At 47.1% G+C, this 15,008-nt stretch overlaps 1 protein-coding gene across 12 annotated transcripts in view; it reads left to right on the top strand.

The window, feature by feature from the left end:
• COL6A3 (collagen type VI alpha 3 chain) overlaps positions 1–15,008 on the top strand; it is a 63,291-nt gene that overhangs the window by 36,555 nt on the left and 11,728 nt on the right. For 11 of the 12 annotated variants that reach the window (XM_056348634.1, XM_056348633.1, XM_056348632.1 and 8 more), the window contains 25 exons: positions 459–551; positions 975–1,028; positions 2,051–2,122; positions 3,095–3,121; positions 3,247–3,291; positions 3,391–3,444; positions 3,627–3,689; positions 4,086–4,151; positions 4,837–4,890; positions 5,548–5,583; positions 6,107–6,169; positions 6,477–6,539; positions 7,231–7,293; positions 7,976–8,038; positions 8,745–8,795; positions 9,334–9,369; positions 9,474–9,536; positions 9,693–9,755; positions 10,407–10,439; positions 10,536–10,572; positions 10,680–10,691; positions 10,855–11,348; positions 11,969–12,068; positions 12,533–13,231; positions 14,478–14,586. In XM_056348634.1, coding sequence (XP_056204609.1) covers positions 459–551; positions 975–1,028; positions 2,051–2,122; positions 3,095–3,121; positions 3,247–3,291; positions 3,391–3,444; positions 3,627–3,689; positions 4,086–4,151; positions 4,837–4,890; positions 5,548–5,583; positions 6,107–6,169; positions 6,477–6,539; positions 7,231–7,293; positions 7,976–8,038; positions 8,745–8,795; positions 9,334–9,369; positions 9,474–9,536; positions 9,693–9,755; positions 10,407–10,439; positions 10,536–10,572; positions 10,680–10,691; positions 10,855–11,348; positions 11,969–12,068; positions 12,533–13,231; positions 14,478–14,586 — 2,513 coding nt within the window. Of the gene's footprint in view, positions 1–458; positions 552–974; positions 1,029–2,050; positions 2,123–3,094; positions 3,122–3,246; positions 3,292–3,390; positions 3,445–3,626; positions 3,690–4,085; positions 4,152–4,836; positions 4,891–5,547; positions 5,584–6,106; positions 6,170–6,476; positions 6,540–7,230; positions 7,294–7,975; positions 8,039–8,744; positions 8,796–9,333; positions 9,370–9,473; positions 9,537–9,692; positions 9,756–10,406; positions 10,440–10,535; positions 10,585–10,679; positions 10,692–10,854; positions 11,349–11,968; positions 12,069–12,532; positions 13,232–14,477; positions 14,587–15,008 lie in introns of all 12 variants that reach the window. The other variant, XM_056348630.1, reaches the window with a different exon arrangement.

Raw genomic sequence — 15,008 nt, 5'->3', positions numbered from 1 at the left:
TTTTCCTTCTTTTGCTGTGTGCTCACAAATTGTTCTCAGCCTGCGGGCTGTGAGCTACTCGTTGCAATGACTTTCTCATGGCCTATTCCACATCCTGGATGTGTTTCTTTAGAGATGAGATTGCCCTCCTCAGTGACAGCGCTCTGGGGACTGATCTATTAAATGCCCTCTGAATTCTGCCCCATGCAGTTCCCATTTAAACCCTTGCCTCTGATGCCCAAAAGATAACATTGCCTGCTGCTTCTTAACTATGCAACCTAACCAGTCTGCCAACACACACCTCCTCCACCTGCTCCCGTGGGTGTTTCAAGGCAGAGAGACCCTAAAGAGCTACCAGCCCGACGTTATGCCTGGCACAGGAGCGATTGCACAGACGCGAGGGCTTGCAGGAGTTATGGCGCTGGGGCTCTGCCAGCTCTCTAACACCTTCCCGTTGTGCCACGTGTGTCTTGCTGCAGGACAACATCGCAGAGAGGACATGCTGCAAGGTGCCATGCAAGTGCTCGGGGCAGAGAGGGGACAGAGGTGTGCCAGGCCCCATAGGACCAAAGGTAGGTCCCTTCGCCTGTGGATGAAGGGTCCCTGTGCAAGGTCAGTGTCCACCATGGTGGTGATGGGAGGTGATGTGCAGGCTGCTCACACTGCGATGGGTCATGCTAACGGGGAGGTCATCCCCACTTATCCCCATTTTAAAACTGGCCCTGGGCGACACGCAGCAGTTAGAGCTGCTCTTCTTCCCTTTCCTCACAGCCTCTGTGTAAAACAACCAAGAGGGCAGGGATGAGTGGCTGGAAGGAGGAGGTGAAGTGTCTTGTGAAACGATTTAGGGGTGTCAAAGGGAGGCTTTTTTTCTCATTAACTTGTTTACACAGATGACCGAGCTGCTTTGTGCAAATCTAGGGAAATCTTGAACATCAGTTTAGAGGGAGATCACAGAACTATGAAAGAAATGCAAAATCCTCTCTGTCTTCTAGGGTGCCACAGGTGATCTTGGCTATGGAGGTTATCCTGGTGATGAAGGAGGACCGGTGAGTGATTGCCCCTGCTCTGCATGGTAATGCTTAGATAAGGGACCTCACTACAGTGAAGTACTTGGAGGCTTTTTCACTAAATATTTTCTGCTGGGTATGTGGGTGTGAATCAGATGAGAGAGCAAGCAGAACTTTGTGTTTCCCCCATGTGAAGGCCCGAGTCATGAGGCCCAGCTGCTCCTGGGAGAAGGTCAGTAGGAAGCTCCTTGAGAGCTGAAGAAGGCATGATGGGCGGAATAACTCACGTTCTTTGATATGACCCAGCTCTGTGCAATTCCTGTAAGGCAGGTGGGAATGTTTGCAGCTGGTCCCAAACACCTGTGAGCAGCATAGGGTGACTATGAACACACTAAAAGCTCCAACTTCATTAAAGGTGCAGCCTATGCCAAAGTTATCCATACAAAATGCAGCTGAAAGGTTTGAATTAGTCCAAGAATGGGACCCAGCAGGGGTGTTTCTATCCATCAGTGACAGACAACATGAATCCCATGACTTCTTACTAGCACTGTTTCATCCAAACTCTTACTTCATGAATCCCACGTCACCCCTGGAATAAACAACTCCCCACACATCACGCCCAGGAGGTGAAGCCGAGGCCAAGGGGCTGGTGGTGCTCATCGCTTTTCCAATAGCACAGGCAGGGGCCAAATGCTGCTGTCAGTTATTGCACGTGATGCAATGTTTTCCTGGAGCGTTAAGGTCAAGATGGGATTACCCATCTCTGCAGAGCTCTGAGGGTTTCATCTTGTCATTTTATTCTTGAAGAAGTTTTATAAAGCTCTTTCATAGCTGAGAGTTTGGGAAGGATGTTTCTCAGTGATGAAGACTTGAAGTCGGTCTCTACGTGAGGAAGGTTGTAGGGAGATGGGGTAGCAGGGTGTTGACCTTTCAAAACTTGATACTCTCTTTGCTCCTGTGCTTCCAAACCACCTCCTGCGCTTACAGATGCATGCAGATAGCTGAAGAAACATGCTTAGCAGGCAAACCCTGACCATTGCATTTTCCCCTCCATGCAACAGGGCGAACGTGGACCACCAGGTGTGAACGGGACACAGGGTTTCCAGGGATGCCCTGGGCACAGAGGAACCAAGGTATGTGTGGAAGGAGCCTGCACAGAGCAGACCTAGAGTCCAGTTGCTGGGAGTCCACTGGGGGCAACCCCTGCTGCCTTAGGATGTCATGCAACAGCCACCAAGTCCACTCGAGTGGTGACATCCACTTGGCCAAGCACCAAGGCTTTCAGCAGGTGTCATGGCTTTAGTGTTGCTATGAAGAGCAAAAGGGCAGCCCAGTGACCCAGGCGCAATCTGCAGACAAGGCTGATTTATTTTCTGCAGCCTTGCTCTAGGGGCAAGATGTGAGAAGAGTTGAATTTGTTCTTAACACCAAGCAGTGGCATGTGCGTGTCTTGGCCCCAGGGCTGGGACATGTGTGGATGGAAATCTGTGGGGACAAGGCTGAAAAGTGAGCCATGGCTGCTGTTTTAAAGAACCTTGAGCAAATTCTTCAAAAAAGGAGTCACGCCACCAGCCAGAAAAGGTGATGAAATGTATGATATTTATGGGAAATATTCAGCGATATTCAGGGGATATTTCCTACCATTTGCTCTGACCAACTGAATCCTCTGGCAGGGAGCACAGCAGTGCATGAACCAAGCCCATTAGCTGCAGCTGAGTTACTGAACCTCTTTAAAAAGCTGTCCAGCTTTGGACAAAGGCACCAAAACTGCCTCTGGGTTTATATAAAAGAGGGTGCAGGGAGAGAAGGAAGTCAATGGAGAAAGAGTTGTGGTTAAGAAGTAAGCTATTTTTTTGGATCAGCTGGATAAACCCCACGATGCACATATTTTATCTTGGCATGAGTGTTGAGGAGGCAGCTGAAGAAGATTGGCATAAGGCAAACAATGGACTGTCGAACCCTGGTGCAGCAAGCCCTGGCTGTCCTTCCCCAGTCCTGGCTCCGGGTCTGCCACCAAGGACAGACACCCCCCCCCCCCCCCCCACTGCTTCCCACGGTGATGAACTGGGCAAAAGCAGAGTAACTCCCTTTTCTGATCTCTTTAGGGTTCTCGGGGATTCCCAGGAGAAAAGGTATGGAACTATTTCCTCATGTCACGGTGCTGAGCGTGAGCATATAGACACATCTATATGTGGTATCCCCCCTCCTCGTTCCCCTTTCCCTTGGTGAGCATTTGCCCTTCGCCTCTCTTCCACAGGGTGAACTGGGAGAAATGGGTCTGGATGGCATTGATGGAGAAGAGGTCAGTCATTTTAATTGTTTTTATAATGAGATGCTTCAGTGAAGCACCTGCGAAACACCTTGAAAGCAGCAAATATTCTAAAATATTTTTCTTTCTTAGGGAGACAAGGGCTTGCCTGGCTCCTCTGGAGAGAAGGGATACTCTGGCAGGAGGGTAGGCTTTTATCCGATTTATGATGGGGCTAAAGAATGGTGAAAAGGTGGATTTGATTCAGGGGAGGGTGAGAAGCCACCACGCTCCCCTTGGGGCTGAGGGGCCAGGCAGAGCTGGGTGGCAGCAAAGGTGCTTTCGGCAGGCAAGGGCTGCTCTCACTAACTCTCCGTCTCTTCCTGCAGGGTGATAAGGGAATTAAAGGCGAACGAGGAGAACGAGGTGACCGTGGGCTCCGCGGAGACCCGGTAAATATTGCTAAGGCATCTTCTTGATTTCCCACTCACTTTCCACCAGTCCTGGAGGTCATTAGCATGCACTCAGACTTACTAAATGCTGCTTGGTAGTGGCAGGTCCAGCAACTCGGAGATGACGTGTGGGAAACACACGCCTCTTGATACCAACCTGTCAATCACTGCTTCATTATATTAAAATTCCCCTTCCTCTTTTTTTGTCAATAGTATTATTTTTCAGTTGAAAAGCTGTGTCTGTCTGAAAACACCAATAATACGTTATCTAATTCAGTCAAAAAAAAACCCAGAAAAAACCCCAAACTTGGTTCTGCACTCTAGCAAAGCAGTTTATGATGTCTGACTTTCATGTCCCACTTGCACAGATGTTTCTCATTGCTCTGTTGCTTTCAGGGAGATTCAGGAGCTGATAATACTCAACGGGGATCCAGAGGCCCAAAGGGTGAAATTGGACCAATGGTAAAGTTTCTGTGCTGTCTTCTGTTGTTTTTTTGGTTTTTTTTTTACAATAAGATGGGACAGAGAAAGTAAGAAAAAAGGATGCTGCCAAAAAGGTGCAGGTTTCTTAAACTCATTGTGCCTTGTCAGATGGAGTATTTTTCCACTAGAAAATGTTGTTGGTTTGCACCCAAAACCTTCTCTGGGAAGAAGTGAGTTTAATGTTTTGTGTAAAAAGTGCTTTTTAAAAAATGTACTATTTTATAGTGCCTTTTGGGATACTGTCACTGAAAATAACTTTGTACTTGGAAATTAACATCATATGTTCTTGTGGGTCGTATACAAAAGCAGAGGACTGTTTAGATTATATCAAGTCTGAGTTTCCCGATTAACCTGAAAACCTTTGGAAAAAAAAAGCCCACACATTTCTGAAAATTTTAAACCCCATTTGTTTTCATATCAGCTCAGAATAAATATGTGTCTTAAAATGTCTGATGGCATTTCCCAAAGAATGGGAATGTCAGCTTGTGCTAGCTCAGAAACTTGATGGAAAGTCTCCGTGAGTTGTTAGAAGAGTTTCCACCGATGCAGGAATATCAAGGAACTCGTGTGAGAGCATGACAGGACCCCTTTTTTGAGAACGGAACCTATTTTCCCAGAGCCTGCTCATGTCAGGGTTCTCACTTGAATTTTGCTTTTCCCTCAGGGAGAGCCAGGACTGGTGGGGCTGGATGGCCAAGACGGTGGAGTTGGAAGGAAGGTGAGCTGCCAGACCCGCAGTCAGCGGGGGCTGAGCTTAGATTGACAATGACTTTTCCCCTCTTGCCTTCCCATGTATCTTGTTTCATAAGTGCCAGGAGTTCAACCTAAAAAACTCCAACCAACCCCCTCAAAAAACTCAAAAGGACAATACCTGGTGGTTTCCTGGCTTGCTGTATAGACTTTAAAGGTCTAATCCCCAAATTATTTACATGCAAGTAACTTGGTGCTTAGATCAGTGGAGTTACACCTGATTCACTCTGGTATATGCATCTGCATTTGGCTGCTGGTTTTTGAAAGGCAAAAACCAAACTGGAGCTGGAGTAGCTGGGATGCCTGGGGATACACTCCCTGCTGCTCTGCTGCTGTCTGTCCCTCGGGACACGTGGCCCAGGGTTTGTGGCATGCTCCTGCACATGGGAGGGAGCAACTCACCTATGTGGTAGAGGGTTGGGAGAAGTGAGGAAGGAGGAAACGTGCCAAAATTTTATTTGAGAGAGCTGGCCATATGGATTTCTCTCTCCCTCTCTCCTCAGTAGTTTAAGCTATTCAAGCATAATTTTGGACTAAAAGAAGTGGTGATACATGGATCTAACAGCAACAGAAAACGTGTGCTTACATATTTGAGTAACAAGTCTCATAATTTCTCTATTCACAGGGTATGACAGGACGAAGGGGACAGATAGGAATTAAGGTAAGTGGTGAGGGGAACAACCCCTGGGGCTCCTGCCACGCCACCGGCCAGGCAGCCACAGCATCCAGAGGGATGTGCCAAGAGGAGAGACATGCAGGCTTTGCTTCTTCCTCTCTTCTTCTTCTTTCCTCCGAATTTCCTTCCTTCTCCTCAGGCTCATCTCCCTGTATGCTCCTTTCTGGACTCTGTGCAAAATCAGCCGTCCACATGCCTGGAGCTTCCCATCCTCTGCAGCGTTCCCTGGTCAGATGCTTCATCTCCGTGTGCCGCTGGGGCAGTGTAACAGGGCCAAAGCATAAAGGAGCTTGATGCCCATTGACTGGAGAAAGAAAATTACCGTCACTTCTGTGCTTATTCTCTGCTATAACCATATTCTGGGGAAAAAAACCAAACCACCAACACCCAAAAAACTGTTCTCCTGCTCTTTATGCAGTTGTAAATGCCCTGAGATCTCTTTTCCCTCCCCATAGTGTTGACCATGTCCCCCCATGCTAACCTGCATTGTCTTGTTTTGCACTTCAAGGGTACCAAGGGCTCGGTCGGTCAGCCAGGGCCAGCTGGAGAACAAGGCATGAGAGGGCCACAGGTCAGTGAGCTTACAGCAAAGTCAGTGTCTTACCTCATGATGCTGTTGTTTTATTTCATCACAGCCACTTCTTCAGAGTCCCAGCAGTGAGGACTGTTGGGATTTGGGTATTTTTGGGTGTGCTGTGGCTTGGCTGTCCTGCCCTGGGACATCAAGTTTGCCATTGGATTCACACCACCCAAGGTGTGATGTGTTTGAAACTCATCATTCAGGCACTGTAGCATTTGCTTTCTCTTGCCTTCTTGTGTAGCACTGGTGTGTTTCTGCTCATGTGTGTTGACACAGTCTCTCTTTTCCCCCTGCACAGGGTCCACCCGGCCAGATTGGCACACCAGGCATAAGAGGAGAGCAGGGCATTCCTGGACCCAGGGTAAAACCTCTGCTGCTTCTCAGCCACTGCCCCAACTATGCTCAGCAAGAGCATCTCACTGAGTTAATAAGATGCAGCTGATGTGTCTTTCCATTCTGCCCCTCTAGGGCTCCAACTCTGTTTCATTCTCTTACAACACAGTCTTCCAGTATGATTCTCCTCTCAACTTATGCTAAAGATTTCTTGATCAAGAGTTACAGAAAAGAAAGAGTTAAAAGCAGCCGCAAAGGGCTTTTGGCCCGTCATGGTTTGCAATCTTAATTAAAGAACATCCCTGAGAGACTGGCAGGGCATCCTCCAAGATGTTTCAACCTCTGAAGCCTGAGCATGACCATGTTACATGCTTGCTGGGCCCCTCCCCGTGCAGTTATTTCTCCCTCCTGCTTTACACCCCAGCCAGATTCGTGGCCATAAAGCCAGACGCATCTTCCATTTCCCCATCCTGAGAAGGACTTTGCCCTTCCTGCTTACCCCTGTCCTGGGGGGGTCTCCAGGGACAATTTAAGTTGCTGTTGACATGTGCATTGAACTGAGCTGGTCCTTCAGCTCTTCCTGACCATGAATTAGACTTCTGAATTTCCTAAGGTGCTTCGAGAAGACCAGCCCGATTTCTAGGCAACCCAATCCTCTAGTTTCTGGCACCTAGTTTTCTCGACACATTGCAAACATGCCTCTCCTGTTTCTATTCCAGGCTGGTAGTGGATCACCAGGAACCCCAGGAGAGCGGGGCAGGATTGGTCCCATGGGGCGAAAGGTATGTCTTCAACAAGCATTGGGCATCAGCAACAAAAAGAGCCATGAAAAGCTTCTGGATAGGAGTGAGCTTAAAAAAATACTCGAGATGAATCTCTTGGAGCAAAGTCAGCTTGTTTTCACTGGCTTGCATGGTGTGGAGTAGAGCAAGGTCTGTGCTCTGGTGGTTTTATTAGGCTCCCATTTCATTGGACAGAGAGGCAAAATTAATTGAGTAACCGAGATTCCCAAGTGATTTTCCAGGGCAGATGCTCAGCCACTGTCCACATGGGAAGGTGGTTGTGCTGGATCTCTCCATGCCCTCTGTATGGTTTTCTCTCTCCAGATTCACACATGCTGGTTCATTTCCATGGCTCCTCCACCATCCGTTTGCACTGGCAAAATCCTCACAGCTTGGGAACTTTTATTTTTCCGGCAATTATAAAAAGCAAGCACCATCCTGTGGTAGGAGCTGGCTGGTTTCCCATGTCCCATTGCTCAGCTTTCCTGAAACCACTAAAGGTCCCGCTAAAGAACAAGCATTTTGTAGCATTGCTGGTTGTGTAGGTCCAGTCATGAGACCTTTCTGCTGCAAGGACCACTGCAGGCTGGTTTATATAAAGAAACCAGTGCTGATGGGGTGGGAATGGCTCAGAGTTGCCTGGGGTTTCAGCACACGCTTTAACAGATGCTCCTGTTTGCAGGGTGAGCCTGGAAACCCCGGATCCAAAGGGCCAAATGGACAGCAGGGCCCACGAGGAGAGATGGTAAGCGTGGCCATGTGCTCACACCTTTAAGGACACTGGGCTGAACCTTCTCCTGTGGCAAACGGGCCACAGCCCTTTGCAGCAGACTGTTTAGCTCCCCTATGGATTTTGCATCCTCCGTAATACAATATGAGAGAGGGAAATCAGTTTTATGTATTCAGCTGGTACGAGCATAGTTGGTAATGGTAATTCCTTCAATAAGATGAATCATACTCACTTGAAAAGTGACTCATTTCACGAGGCATGAGTAGACACCCTCAGCTGACCCCATGTGTGAGTCCAAAGTAACCTATAAAAAGGATGTATGGACTAAGTGAGCACTTCTGTGGGGCCTGATTCTCATTACTCTGTATAATGAGGAGCCAAATGAGGAAAAAATGGGTTGCACAAAGCAAGGGAGAACAAGCTTGGGTCAGACAAAGCTATAAGTACACGCCTAGCATTGACTGACCTCCTAACCTGCTCCCTGTTGCTAACTCCCACCTGGGTTTTACACATTATATGTGTATACTGAGCAGGTTTTAATTCAGATTTGTAGTTTTGGCACCACTTTTTTGTGCTTTAATTTCTTGCAATAATTTCATCCATGAAAGGAATTCTCACAGGCCTGTGGCATCAGTGGGTTCTACGGATGCCACCGGATCTAGTGAGGTTTAAGTTGTTCACATATGACCGCATACTAATGACTTTGGCTTTCCAATTTTAGGGTGATGATGGACGAGATGGAATTGGTGGCCCAGGTCCTAAAGGCAGAAAGGTAGGTGTATGCGCAGCATGCCCATCAACCGACATGAGGTACCGAGGGCAAGGAAGTAGCCAAGGTCTCCAGTGCAGATGGCAAGGGCAGAGCCTAGGTGAAGTCAGATACGTACACGGACAAAAATCAGCCCAATGTGTACTCTGGTGAGAAAATCAGGCAAGACTCTTCAGACCTTCCCCCTCTGCCTTTGTCTTGGTTTTGGCTACGTAAATCAGCCGCTCCAAGGAGGAAGCAGGACGTTTTTGTACCATTTAGCCAGAGAGCCCCATCAGTGTCTGTGGGACTTCGAAAAGGATGCACCAGCATCTCTGACATCTCCTCTGCAGTTGAAATTAGCCTTAAAGGAGAAACCAGACCTGAAAAAGAGTGGCTATTTGCTTTTTATTAATCATATAAGGAACAAAATTACAAAATTAATTTACAGCCTCTCTCTCTTCTCCTTCCATTGTCTCATTCCTTCAGTTGTGACAGATCTGCCTGCAAAATCAGGTTCACTTTCTAAAACATACTGAAATAAACTTCTATATTGTTTCAGGGAGAACGTGGCTTCATAGGCTACCCCGGGCCCAAGGTATGGTGCAGCCCATGAGCTATGCATTCATTTTCCAAACAGCGTAGGTGTTGCCTATGGTCCTGTGCAGATATAGAGCTAATGTTTATGTTTTCCCCCACCAGGGTGGACCTGGTGACCGCGGTGGTGCTGGAGGTCCTGGCCCTAAAGGAAACAGAGGCCGCAGAGTAAGTTGGACCATGACACAATTTTTCCCTGCTGCATGAATGGCCTGAAAGATGTACACATCTTTTCCCCCCAAGTGTTGACCCATGCTCTTTGGAGTCCTCCTACACATGTTCATGGAGAGGACTTCTCTGTGCGCGCTCTCTCTCTCTCTCTAGGGAAATGCAGGAGGTCCTGGGACACCTGGTCAGAAAGGAGAGGTTGGATACCCCGGACCATCTGTAAGTGTTCATTGTATTACTGGCTTCTCGCCTTGAGAGACTCCTGATTGCTTCTCTGAGAAATGTGGTGGTCCCTGTTAGTGCCAGGGGTTGAAAAATGGGCCCATCACCATCTCCTGCTGATTTAAAGTTGGGAAAATTCCTTTTTATTTGCCTTGAATGTGTCTCTATAAATTCCTAACTAGCTGTTTATCACTGATAAATATTTACCTGTCATCAAACTGCAATGTACAGCAGAAGGAAAAAATCAAGAGACAGGCTCTTATCAGGCACTAGAATTTCCCCACAGCAATATGACACTTAAAGCTCCTTCCAGGAAGTTCTCAGCTCTTTATCATTTATCATCCCACACAGAATTTGGTCCATGACCAAATCTGACTGGCACAGAACACCCTAGAAAGGCCAAGGAGACTCGGTTTGCTTTGCACATGAACCTAGAGCATCCTAACTGTCCCTTCTGGGTCTGGCTTCAGCTAGGTTTACTCCTCCCATGGAAAAAACATTTCCTCCTGTTGTTGGAAACACAACTGAAACGAGGCAGGTTTTCCCTTGGCTTCTGCATGACCTGTGGTTAAATAATTATTCCAGGTGGGTTCATGGGGCACCCTGAAAATACATACTGCACTCAATTTGTCTTTATTTTTTAAACAGGGACTTAAAGGTGATAAAGGAGAATCCAGAGATGTAAGTGTGGCATGATTTGTCTCTTGTTTTCAAATACTCTTTTGTTGGCTGTGTCACATATCTCTTTTTTTCACTTTCTCCTTTATTTTTTTAAAGCAATGTGCGCTTGTGCGGAACATCAAAGACAAATGCCGTGAGTACATCAGTGCTTTGCTAATTCCCTGTCTCTACCCTTATATGCCCATCATGTTACAAATGGCACTAACCAAACTGCCTTTTTTTCCCCCATTTTTTCCCCAGCTTGCTGCTACGGTAAGTCACCTTCAGTCCTTTAAACCCCAGTGTGACTGTGTGCAAGAATTGTTGCTCTCCCCACATATGTGGGTAGGAACTATTTACCCCTGCCAAGGACATGGTCCTGGCTCCCTGACAACTATCTGGGGTACGATTTGTTCCCAACACACATTTCTGGCAGGTCCCAAGGAGTGCCCTGTCTTTCCGACTGAGCTGGCCTTCGCTATTGACACCTCCTCAGGCGTCGTGAGGGATGTTTTCAACAGGATGAAGCAAACTGTGCTCAGAGTGGTCAACAACTTAACCATCGCTGAGAGCAACTGTCCTCGGGGTGCCCGGGTGGCTCTGGTCACCTACAACAACGAGGTCACCACAGAGATCCGCTTTGCTGATGCCAGGAAGAAATCAAGCCTCCTCCAGCAGATCCAAAACTTCCAGGCAACCCTGACCACGAAGCCACGCAGCCTGGAGACTGCCATGTCCTTCGTGGCCAGGAATACCTTCAAGCGTGCCCGAAGCGGTTTCCTTATGAGGAAGGTGGCTGTCTTTTTCAGCAACGGGGACACGAGAGCCTCCTCGCAGCTCAACGACGCTGTGCTGAAACTCTACGATGCTGGGGTCATGCCCGTGTTCCTCACCAGCAGGCCAGACCCGGTTCTCACCAGAGCTCTGGAGGTTGGGGTCATTCACCCTTTCATTTTCTGCTTGTGGCCTCAGCCTGGTTTGCTGGGGAGATGGATGGCAGCTGCTCCCACAGGCAGCAGTTGGCTTCCACATGCCTTTCAAATGCTTAACACTGAGAAGACGTTGCTGGCCAAACTCATCCAGCATATCCATTAGGAAAGAAGTGGATGCTGTGAAATGCTAGTGAGGTTATGACAAGTCGTTTGTTTCCCAGACAATGGCTTCAGGGTGCCAGGTGTGGTACGAAACAGAAGACAAGACAGGTCCCACCGTGAGAAAGGTCTGACAGAAAGGTTAAGGGTGGGAAGGTGGAAGTGCATTAGCTTTGTTGGCAGAGGGAGAGTGGATGTACAAAGATTCATAGCAATAAAAAAAGCCCCTGACGCGTATGCTGAGCACTGGTTCAAGCTCTTGACCCTTTTCTTGGAGTTTATGTCTCTAAACTAGTCCCACTAACTAATGTTGGGGGCATTAGGCTCCTCCAAATAGGATCCACCAAAAGCAGCGTGCTGAGTAGAGACTCTCTTAGAGTTGTGGATTGCCCCCCCCCCCCTCTGAGCTGAAAATAACAGCATTACTAACACCATATTTTTCTGTTTGCCTCTAACCAGATCAACAACACAGCGGTTGGACACGCAATTGTTCTTCCAACCAGCGGCAGTCAGCTGAACGAAACTATCCGGAGGCTCTTGACTTGTCACATTTGTCTGGGTAAAGCATCCAATTTCTACTCTAAACAGTGCCAAATCCTTCTGGTCACGCAGCAGTCAGTTGTCAGTGGTGCAGAAGGGGAGGCCAGTTGGGAGTCAGCCCTTTTGCTGCTAAAGACAAGGGATTCATGTTCTTAGGTTGAGCAGAAAACACTGACATTGTGAATGAGGCTTGCTGGGCGTTCTCCTCTTCGTAAAGAGAAGCTGCTTTCTTGGCTGGTTCCCACTTTTACAGCCCAAATACCGGTAACTAAACACTCTGAAATATGGCCTTCTGCCATTTATGACAGAGCGCTTCAGGGATCCCTTTCAACAAAGGAGTGTGTAAAAATACTAAATGCATAACTAAATGTGTTGTGGGATGAAATGAATTTGGTATCATGTAATGGAGCAGTGAACGTCCATGGCGTGATACTATTTCATATGACACAAGATTAGGTGAAACCTAATGTATTTCTTCCCTAGATGTGTGTGACCCTGATCTCACCTGTGGCCTTGGTAGTCAGAGACCTGTATTCAGAGACAGAAGGGCAGCCCCAACAGATGTAGACACTGACATAGCCTTCATCATGGACAGCTCAGAGTCCACCACCCCTCTGCAGTTCAGTGAGATGAAGAAGTACATTTCCTACCTCGTCAGTAACCTGGAAATCAGCTCTGAGCCAAAAGTATCTCAGCACCACGCGAGAGTGGCAGTTCTCCAGCAAGCTCCTTATGAATACGAAACCAACTCAAGCTTCCCACCAGTAAAAACTGAGTTTTCACTAACTGATTATGGATCCAAACAGAAGATCATTAATTACCTTCACAACCAAATGACCCAGCTCCACGGCACAAGGGCTACGGGAAGTGCCATTGAACACACAATAGCTCATATTTTTGAAAGTGCACCAAACCCTCGGGATCTAAAAGTCATAGTTTTGATGATAACTGGAAAAGTGAATAAACAAGAACTTGAGAACTTGCAGAAGGTTGTTACCAATGCAAAATGCAAAGGGTACTTCTTTGTTGTTTTGGGCATTGGTAGGAAGGTGAATGCCAAGAATATCTATAGCTTAGCTAGTGAGCCAAATGATGTGTTCTTCAAATTGGTTGATAAACCAGGAGAGCTTCATGAAGAGCCCTTGCTACGCTTTGGGAGACTGCTGCCATCCTTTATCAGAAGTAAGTATAACATCCTGCAGCCAAAGCGTTATGGAAGGGACAACATTTGACCTCAGAGGGGTTAATCTGCCAGGTTTGGTCTACCTGCCTGTTGGCTGGGTGGGCTGTAACTTGACCACCTCTTTGGGTAGTGGGGCACCCTGAAGTCAGGCTCTTTTTATACATTCTGTACATTTTGGTCTGTTTGTTGCTGCTTGTAGGTCCACCTAGTTGAATATATCTGTGCTATGTTCACTTCAGTCTCTCCATCCCATCCCATGCAGTCTGCTGATCTGTCAAGTAGAGTTTTCACTTCTGTCTGGTTTGACTTGGTCTCCATGGATTCACCTGTGGGATCTGACTTAATCCTGCCTGGCTTACCGGTCACATCAGCAACGTCTCCCATAAGGGCTCTTGCTGGGACTCTTGGTCCTCTGTAGCCCAACAGCCTGCTAGCACCCCCGTGAGCTCTCTTAACACCCAGCAACCTTTCTTCCCAGTTTCAGCATCTAGCAGGCATTTGGATGGCTCAGGCTGAGCTCTGGAGTTGCTGTATGCAGATTTAAGGACCAGATGAAGAGGATTCTTTGCTCAGGGATAAATAATACTGTTGCATTTGGGATGTGCAGGTTGTGCCTAGAAAATTTGCATCTCAGTTTAGCAAGACCTCAGGCTGGATCTCCATCTAGCTAGAGCCAGCTGCCAGAGATCCTAAACGGACCTGGCCAGCAAGGACAAGAAACGGGCTTTTTCTAGGAAAGCTTGCTTTATAAAAAAAGTGTTGAAAATCAGTCTACTAGGCTAATAAACCACTGATTCAGGAATGTCTTGCGCTAAGTAGGAAGCTAACATGAGTACATCTTTCCCTGGAAATAAATGTTTAGGTTTTCTCAGTTTGCTTTTTCCATTTACCACTTACAGGGGTCCTGGAAACTTCTAACTCTTGAAAAGATATTAACCATGTGTTTGGAAGTGCCTTGTTATAAGCAAGCTGTTTACATGTGACAGAGTAAGACATACAGCCCTCTGGTATCTTGTAGTTACTGCTCTCATGTTTGTAAATTGGAATAAGAAGTCTCCCAGCCCGGGATGCTGCAGTAACCACAGCAAACATCAAGAGATATTCTGTAGCTTTTTTTAGAGCAAACAAGATGATGAGAGGTGGTGGTGTTTTTTTTTTAATCAAAAAGAAATATATGTAATGTACTGTTGGTAGGTAATCACCATCCTCAGCACGTGTTTAATGCCAGGGTCTGTCTCTCTCTAGGCGACTTTGCTTTCCACCTGTCTCCAGAGATAAAGAAACAGTGCGAGTGGTTCCAGAGCAACCAGCAAGCCAAGAATCAGAGCCCCGGGCACACCGGACACAAAGCAGTGTAAGTAGCAGTTTGTCTGCAACAGAATGAGCTTTGCTAACAGCCTGTCTAGGAAAGAAGCCTTCACTTCCCAGTCCCTTTTTGGAAAGAGAAAGAAAAAGCAACTTCGATGCTAACAACCAGGGTTATCAGTATTTCACTAGCTCCTTTAGTGCTGTGTCAAAAGAGCAACGGATATATCTGCTAGAGAGGGGCAGAAAAGTTCACATGTAATTTTAAATTTGGGTTCAATTTCATATGTATATGTGTATAAAGAATATGAAGGAGATACATGCTACTGTCATCATGCAGGTCAGAAAATCCAGAAATTACTGTTAATTTGGGGTTTTCCACTCAACAGACTTTTCAGAGGCTGGGCTGCCCTGGACTATCTGATATTCAGAATCCCATCATAGAATATAACCTAATATTTTCTGAACAGA

This window comes from Falco biarmicus, chromosome 8 (assembly GCF_023638135.1).
Source record: "Falco biarmicus isolate bFalBia1 chromosome 8, bFalBia1.pri, whole genome shotgun sequence".
NCBI classification, from domain to species: Eukaryota; Metazoa; Chordata; class Aves; order Falconiformes; family Falconidae; genus Falco; species Falco biarmicus.
This window is presented reverse-complemented; position numbering and strand designations above follow the sequence as displayed.